Source organism: Symphalangus syndactylus, chromosome 13 (genome assembly GCF_028878055.3).
Source record: "Symphalangus syndactylus isolate Jambi chromosome 13, NHGRI_mSymSyn1-v2.1_pri, whole genome shotgun sequence".
NCBI classification, from domain to species: domain Eukaryota; kingdom Metazoa; phylum Chordata; class Mammalia; order Primates; family Hylobatidae; genus Symphalangus; species Symphalangus syndactylus.
In genome coordinates, this window is record NC_072435.2 from 27,781,507 (window position 1) to 27,789,675 (window position 8,169).

The following is an 8,169-nucleotide window of genomic DNA, read 5'->3' on the forward strand; positions in this document are numbered from 1 at the left end:
GCCTCTGAGGCGCACTTCCGGGACTTGCCGCGGGGCCTGACGGAAGTTGTAGTGCGGCATTTCCTAGGCCCGACGGCCGTCTTCAGGGCCACGCGGCCCGGGCGTTCCGTGTGGAGCAGGAGTCCCGCGGGGCCCCACGGGAGTCGTAGTCCGGCACGCGGGGATCACCGGGAGCTGTAGTCCGTCCCGCCTGCCCAGTCAGCGCGGTGCTGCCCGCCCCGCACTCGGATCCCAGAGCCGCCGCCCAGGAAGGGGATGCGGAAGCCCCTGGCTCGGTGGAGCGGAGAGGCAGGCGGGGTGAGGGGCGTTGCCAGGCAAAGGGCGAGCGCCGTGGTTGGGGTGCGGGTCGGTGAAGGGCTCCATTCCTTGGTGTCCGGGGAGGGGGCCTGGTTGCCGGGTGATAGGAAAAGGAACTCCTGTTGCTTAGTGACTGGGGAGGGGGCCCCGTTGCCAGGTGACAAGAGCAGAGAGCCTCGCTGCTTCATGACCGGGGAAGGGGAGTCTTCTGTTGCTAGGAGACCAGAGGGGTCCCTATCACCTAGAGACAGCGGAGGAGGACTCTCTATTGCTAGGTGCTCGGAGGACAGACTTTGTTACCTAGTGCAGTGGGGAGGGGGCTCTGTTGCTAGGTAACCACAGAGCGCCCTGGTTACCTAGGGACGGGGAGGAGGGTTCCTCTGTTGCTAGGTGACCATGATAGGGACCCTTTTACTTAGAGACCTGGTGGGGGTGGTTTTCTGTTGCTAGGGGAGCAGAAGAGACAGCCTTTTTCGTGGGAATAGGAATAGGGGATGGAGGAACGTGTACTGCCAGGAGACTGCCAGTGAGCGGGGTCAGGGTCCTAGTGTCCTCCTGGGCTGCCCCGAGCCCCAGCTCAATCAATGGCGGTGCCCCAAAGGCCTGCTGGGAGGTTGGACCTCTAGATCCGGGCCCCTGAGGACCTTCTCCCCCTCCCAACCCCCAGCAGGAGCCGAGGACGGCATGTCCCAGGCCCCGGGAGCACAGCCGAGCCCATCCTCTGTGTACCACGAACGGCAGCGCCTGGAGCTGTGTGCCGTGCACGCCCTCAACAACGTTCTGCAGCAGCAGCTCTTTAGCCAGGAGGCTGCCGATGAGATCTGCAAGAGGTGACTGTCACCCACCCCAGCCCCTGGAGCAGCAGGGCTTCGGCGGAGTGACCCACCTGGGTGTTGCCACCAGGCAGGCGCTGAGCCTAGGGGCTTTCTTCTGCCCCACGCTCACTTGCCTAAGATAGACGCTGGGACTCTGGGGAGATGTTGCCTCCTGTGCCTGTCTGTCCCTGTGGCCTCAGCCCCAGCCAGGCCTCAATCCAGTGGTTCTTTCTTTCTTTAGAGACAAGGTTTGGCTGGTCTTGAACTCCTGAGCTTAAGAGATCCTCCCACCTCAGCCTCTCCAGTAGCTGGGATTACAGGCTCACCCAGCTTCAGGCGTCTCTTATCTGAGCCCTGTCACAGCTCTCCAGTCCATCCTAAACACGGCCTCGCCCTACTCAGGGCCCTCCTCATAGCGGAGGCCGAGCCTGCCTCTGCACCTTCAGCCCTCACGGCCCCCCTCAAACCAGACTCTCCACTCCCGTGCGCCCTTCTGTGCGGCCTCTGGGCTTCCAGGTACTTCTTTCTGCCTGGCATGGCTTCCTTCCCTGCCAGCATGGAATATTCCTCTTCACTATTCAAAAGGTCCAACATCACTCCTTGGCTGGGCGCAGTGGCTCACACCTGTAATCCCAACACTTCGGGAGGCTGAGGCGGGTGGATCACTTGAGGTCAGGAATTCCAGACCAGCCTGGCCAACAGGGCGAAACCCCGTCTCTACTAAAAGATAAAAATAAAAAATAAAAAAAATTAGCTGGGCATGGTGGCACACGTCTGTAGTCCCAGCTACTCTGGAGGCTGAGGTGGGAGAATTGCTTGAAGCTGGGAGACAGAGGTTTCAGTGAGCCGGGCAACAGAGCAAGACTGTCTCAAAAAAAAAAAAATCCCTCCTTTATCATCTCTCACTCCCTCCTCTCTGTCCCCACATCCCTGGCCTCAGCTCAGGCCTGACCCTCGCCTGCCCATGGCCTCCAGTCTGTCCCTGCCTTCAGTCCCCACTTGATCCTAGAGTCTTTCTACACCTGGAGATGGCCCTGCCTCCCCTGCCTCTTGCTCCAAGCCTCCTCCGGCTCTCGGACATCTTAAGAGTCCCAGCCCCTCAGACTGATTATTATGGTATTTATTCATCTCCTCTGTCATTCACAACAAGGACCCATCAGCTCTTTCATACCAAAGCCATGCTGGAGACCCTGAGATGACTCAGACACAAGTGCCAGCCTGAGGGTGGCAAGGGGAACACACACACACACACACACACACACACACACACACACACGCCTTTTCCTCCCATGCCCTGCCTGCCCAGGGTCCAGATAGGGAACAGAGGTGCAGCTGTTCAGAGGCAGGGCCCAGAGACAAGTGGTGATAGGTGGAAGAGCCTTCCTGGGCAGGGGAAGAGCTGGAGGAAAGGTTGGCGGGGGTGGGGCGGGAGGCGGTGGGCACTGGGGACGGGACCGGGAAGGAGGGTGCTGAGGCTCTGAGGTGAGGCCACCAGAGCCAGACCACGCAGGGCCTTGTGGGACTCTGTCCTGGGGGAAATGAGGCAGCAGAGTGGGCTGTGAGCAGGGGAGGGGTGAAGGCAACCCCGTGGGAGAAGCAAGCACTGTTAAATCAGGGTGATGCCGGCAGCTGTCATCGTTGAGGTGGCTCAGTTCACTGGGGGAGCCCAGATAGGGCCTTGACCCAGCCTGGAGGTCAGGAGGCTCCTCTCAGAGGATGTGACATCTGAGGTGGGTCTTGAAGGTCAGAGGAAGGGACTGGTGGAGGGACAGGGACTTTGTCCAGGGCGCTGGGGAGCCATGGGAGAGCTGTGAGCAGGAGAGGGCCAGGGCCGTGTGGGAATGGACTGGAGGGAGGCTGGAGGCTTCGGGAGAAGACAGAGCCCATCTGGGGCCTTGGGGACAGGGCAGAGTCAGGGCAGGAGAGACAGGACTTGAGGACAGGGCAGAGTTGGGGCAGGAGAGGCAGGACTTGGGGGTGGATGAATTGTGGGGTCTGAAGCGGGGAGAGTCAAAGGCTGAGGCAACTTGTGGCCCCTGGGACCCCCATTTTGTGGAGAGGCCTTTCCAGGGGTCCCCAACTCAGCTCTGGCCACCCCTACTACCAGGTTGTCCCCAGACTCCCGGCTGAACCCTCATCGCAGCCTCCTGGGCACCGGCAACTATGATGTCAATGTGATCATGGCCGCTCTGCAGGGGCTAGGCCTGGCCGCCGTGTGGTGGGACAGGAGGAGGTAGGCCCCAGAGCAGCACAGCATGTGCTGGACCGGGCACAGAGGGCACCCTGTAGTGTGAGCCTGTTGTGGGGGCAGGGAGGGGAATGTGGCTGGGGGAGGTTGGCATGAATGCGGGAAGCCTGGCGCTGATGGGTTGGTAGGGGGAGATCAGGTGGTCGATGGGCTGAGATGCTGGGTGGATGATGGTTACTGGGTGGATGACGGTTACTGGGTGGATGATGGTTACTGGGTGAATGCTGAGTAGGCGGTTGGATGTGTTGGGTGAGGGGGAGTGAAGGGATGGGTGTTCCTGGGCAATGGGCAGCAGACAGGAGGCTGGGGAGTTGGGTGCATGAATGGGAGGTTTTGATGGCCGGCTGGCCAGTGGCTGGGTGTGTGGCTGGTAGATGAGGGGTAGACCAATGGCAGGTGGGTCAAGAGTGAGTGAGGATTGGGGGCATGGTGAGTCCACTGTTGGGTGAATGGCTGGCTGGGTGGTGGCCGGTTGTGTGGGTGGGTGGTGGGTGGTGAACAGTAGATGGCTAGTTGGATGGTGATGGTGGTTGACGGGGAGGTGGGGCGGGTGTGTATGAGGGATGAAAGTGAATGCATAGATGGGAGGTGAGTGTGTGAATCGTCGTTGGGAAGTTGGCTGGTGGCTGGGAGGCTCAGTGGGGTGGGCGGATCATGCATGGATCCTGGGTGGCTGTGTGAGGAGTGGGTAAGTTGGTGGGTGGATGGCTGGACAGACAGGGTGGTGGTGGTTGGTGAAGGGCCGATGTGAGTTGGGTGGACGGTGGGTGGGTGGGGGGGAGGTCTGGTTGGGTGGCCGCATGGGTGGGAGGTTTGAGTGGGCGGGTGAACGGGTGAGTGTCGGGAGCCAGGGTGGCTGATGAAGGAACACCTCTGGGTGGGCTCAGGAGGCCCCACCACCACCAGCCTGGGCCTCACATGTTCAGCAACATTTCACTGGCGGGCGGAACAGGCCCTGATGGCAGTGCCCTCTCCCTGCCCACACAGGCCCCTGTCCCAGCTGGCCCTGCCCCAGGTGCTGGGGCTGATCCTGAACCTGCCCTCGCCCGTGTCACTGGGGCTGCTGTCACTGCCGCTGCGCCGGCGGCACTGGGTGGCCCTGCGCCAGGTGGATGGCGTCTACTACAACCTGGACTCCAAGCTGCGGGCGCCCGAGGCCCTGGGGGATGAGGACGGAGTCAGGTGAGCCCCGCAGAGGTGATTCCAAGACCAGGGGCATGAAACCCCACTCCCCAGAGGGAATGCCCAGGCTGGCCGAGCCTCAGTCTCCCCATTTCTCCCACCCAGGGCCTTCCTGGCGGCTGCGCTGGCCCAGGGCCTGTGCGAGGTGCTGCTGGTAGTGACCAAGGAGGTGGAGGAGAAGGGCTGCTGGCTGCGGACAGACTGACCATGGCTGACCATCGGCACCCACAGCACAGTCCCTGCGCGTCCCCCTCCGGCTGCGCACACTGCATGCCTGGGAAAGGCCAGCACTTCATGGACCCTGGGGAGGCCCGGCCCTCTCCCCACACCCCTGCTCCCCACTGCCGCCGCTGCCTCAATAAATCTGCTGATTTGCTGCCCGCCTGGTCTGTGTCTGACTGCCCCGCCCTTCTGGGGCCCCTTCCACTCAGTGACTCCCACTTACCTGACAGGACAGACACCCTGGTGGGTGGGGCCGAGAGTCCAGGAGGCCTCCTGGTTCTCTGCCACCTCATGCCAGTTTCTCACTGCTGGGCCTCAGTTTCCTCATCAGAGACACAGCAGAAAAAAACACAAGTCCGTGCCCCCTGGGGCTTATGCTCCTCCGGTGCTGGAGAGAGACCAGTGGCAAACAAAAGAGTTTGATCTCCTGGGTTCCACGGGGGTAACTACTAAGGAGAAAGCAGGTGTTTACTTCTTTATTTGATTGATTGAGACAGGGTCTCACTCTGTCACCCAGGCTGGAGTGCAGTGGGTCAATCACAGCTCACTGTAGCCTTGAACTCCTGGGCTCAAGCGATCCTCCCACCTCAGCCTCCCAAGTAGCTGGGACCACGGGTGCATGCCACCATACCTGGCTACTTTTCAATTTTTTTGTAGAGATGGGATCTCGCTTTGTTGCCCAGGCTGGTCTTGAACTCTTGACCTCAAGCAATCTGCCTGCCTCGGCTTCCCAAAGTGCTGGGATTATAGGTGTGAGCCACCATGCCTGAGTTTACCTCTTGACTCCCGATTCTATTCCGTTGATTGGTAGGTGGGCAGAACAGTGGCCCCAAAGATGTCCACACCCTGGCCAGATGTGGTGCCTCATGCCTGTAATCACAGTGCTTTGGGAGGCTGAGGTCCACAAGTATGAGGCCAGCCTGGGCAACATAGCAAGACCCTGTCTCTACAAAAAAAAAAAAAAATTTAAAATTAGTGGCATATGAGGCTGGTGGCTCACGCCTGTAATCTCAGCACTCTGGAAGGCCAAGGCGGGTGGATCACCCGAGGTCAAGAGTCCAAGACTGCCCAGGCACGGTGGCTCATGGCTGTTATCTCAACACTTTGGGAGGCTGAGGCAGGCAGATCACGAGGTCAGGAGATTGAGACCATCCTGGCTAATACCGTGAAACCCCGTCTCTACTAAAAATACAAAAAAGTTAGCCGGGCATGGTGGCGGGCGCCTGTAGTCTCAGCTACTCGGGAGGCTGAGACAGGAGAATGGCGTGAACCTGGGAGGCAGAGCTTGCAGTGAGCCAACATCGTGCCACTGCATGCCAGCCTGGGCGACAGAGCGAGACTCTGTCTCAAAAAAAAAAAAAAAAAGAGTTCAAGACCAGCCTGGCCAACATGGTGAAACCCCATCTCTACTAAAAATACAAAAATTAGCTGGATGTAGTGGTGGGTGCCTGTAATCCCAGCTACTCAGGAGGCTGAGGCAGGAGAATCGCTTGAAGCCGGGAGATGGAGGTTTTGGTGAGCCGAGATCGCACCACTGCACTCCAGCCTCAGCAACAGAGGAAAACTCTGTCTCATAAATAAATAAATATGCGGGATGTGGTGGCCAGCACCTGTAATCGCAGCTACTTGGGAAACTGAGGCAGGAGGATTGCTTGAGCCCAGGAGGTTAAGGCTGCAGTTAGCCATGATCATGAGTAAGAGAGACCTTGTCTCAAAAATATAATAGCCCAGGCATGGTGGCTCATGCCTGTAATCCCAGCACTTTGGGAGGCAAAAGCAGGAGGATCACTTGAGCTCAGGAGTTTGAAACCAGCCTGGGCAACATAGTGAGACCCCATCTCTACAAAAAAATTTACAATAAGCTAAGCATGGTGGTGTACACCTGTAATCCCAGCTACTTGGGGGGCTGAGGCAGGAGGATCACTTGAGCCCAGGAGGTCGAGGCTGTAGTGAGCCATGATCGAATCACTGCACTCCACCCCGGGTGACAGAGTGAGACCCTGTCTCAAAAAAATAAATAAAAATAAATATAATAGACCAGGCACGGTGGCTCACACCTGTAATCCCAGCACTTTGGAAGGCCGAGGTAGGCGGATCCTGAGGTCAGGAGATTGAGACCAACCTGGCTAACACGGTGAAACCCCATCTCTACTAAAAATACAAAAAAATTTGCTGGGCGTGGTGGTGGGCACCTGTAGTCTCAGCTACTGGGGAGGCTGAGGCAGGAGAATGGCGTGAATCCAGAAGGCAGAGCTTGCAATGAGTGGAGATGGTGCCACTGCACTCCAGCCTGGGTGACAGAGTGAGATTCCGTCTCAAAAAAAAAAAAAAATTAGGCCGGGTGCAGTGGCTCATGTCTATAATCCCAGTACTTTGGGAGGCCAAGGTGGGTGGATCACGAGGTAAAGAGATCGAGACCAGCCTGGCCAACATGGTGAAAACCCCCTCTCTACTAAAATTACAAAAATTAGCCGGGCATGGTGGCGCACGCCTGTAATTCCAGCTACTTCGGGAGGCTGAGGCAGGAGAATCACTTGAACCCAGGAGGTGGAGGTTTTGGTGAGCCGAGATCACACTACTGCACTCCAGCCTCGGCAACAGAGGAAGACTCTGTCTCATAAATAAATAAATAAGCGGGACGTGGTGGCCAGTGCCTGTAATCACAGCTACTTGGGAAGCTGAGGCAGATGGATTGCTTGAGCTGGGGAGGTTAAGGCTGCAGTTAGCCATGATCGTGAGTAAGAGAGACTTTGTGTCAAAATATAATAGCCCAGGCATGGTGGCTCACACCTGTAACCCTAGCACTTTGGGAGGCAAAAGCAGGAGGATCACTTGAGCTCAGGAGGTCGAGGCTGTAGTGAGCCATGATCGAATCACTGCACTCCACCCTGGGTGACAGAGCGAGACCCTGTCTCAAAAAAATAAATAAAAATAAATATAATAGCCAGGCACGGTGGCTCACGCCTGTAATCCCAGCACTTTGGGAGGCCGAGGTAGGCAGATCACAAGGTCAGGAGATTGAGACCATCCTGGCTAACACGGTGAAACCCCGTCTCTACTAAAAATACAAAAAAATTAGCCAGGCTGGTGGCAGGCGCCTGTAGTCTCAGCTACTGGGGAGGCTGAGGCAGAATGGCGTGAATCCAGAAGGCGGAGCTTGCAATGAGTGGAGATCGTGCCACTGTACTCCAGCCTGGGCGACAGAGTGAGGCTCCATCTCAAAAAAAAAAAAAAAAAAAAATTAGGCCAGGTGCAGTGACTCACACTTATAATCCCAGCACTTTGGGAGGCTGAGGTGGGTGGATCACGAGGTAAAGAGATCGAGACCATCCTGGCCAACATGGTGAAAACCTCATCTCTACTAAAATTAACAAAAATGAGCTGGCCGTGGTGGCACATGCCTGT

At 57.7% G+C, this 8,169-nt stretch overlaps 1 protein-coding gene across 6 annotated transcripts; it reads left to right on the forward strand.

The window, feature by feature from the left end:
- Positions 1-58: 58 nt before the first annotated feature.
- Positions 59-4,922, forward strand: JOSD2 (Josephin domain containing 2). 6 transcript variants are annotated; one of them, XM_055239514.2, is made up of 5 exons: positions 63-345; positions 965-1,127; positions 3,220-3,345; positions 4,348-4,542; positions 4,648-4,922. In XM_055239514.2, exons 2-5 carry the CDS (start codon positions 982-984, stop codon positions 4,745-4,747), a joined length of 567 nt encoding a protein of 188 aa, XP_055095489.1. In that variant the 5' UTR covers positions 63-345; positions 965-981; the 3' UTR covers positions 4,748-4,922. The 6 variants fall into 6 exon arrangements, with proteins under 6 accessions (XP_063471761.1, XP_063471760.1, XP_055095490.1 ...); XM_055239513.2 differs by having other exon boundaries at positions 63-297; positions 968-1,127; XM_055239512.2 differs by having other exon boundaries at positions 64-297.
- Positions 4,923-8,169: the final 3,247 nt, after the last annotated feature.

Bases quoted from the DNA above. Each gene is read 5' to 3' on its own strand.
- JOSD2 (XM_055239514.2), top strand. From the start codon at position 982: ATGTCCCAGGCCCCGGGAGCACAGCCGAGCCCATCCTCTGTGTACCAC. The intron at 1,128-3,219 runs GTGACTGTCACC...CCCTACTACCAG, and splicing joins GCCGATGAGATCTGCAAGAG to GTTGTCCCCAGACTCCCGGC. The intron at 3,346-4,347 runs GTAGGCCCCAGA...CTGCCCACACAG, and splicing joins GTGTGGTGGGACAGGAGGAG to GCCCCTGTCCCAGCTGGCCC.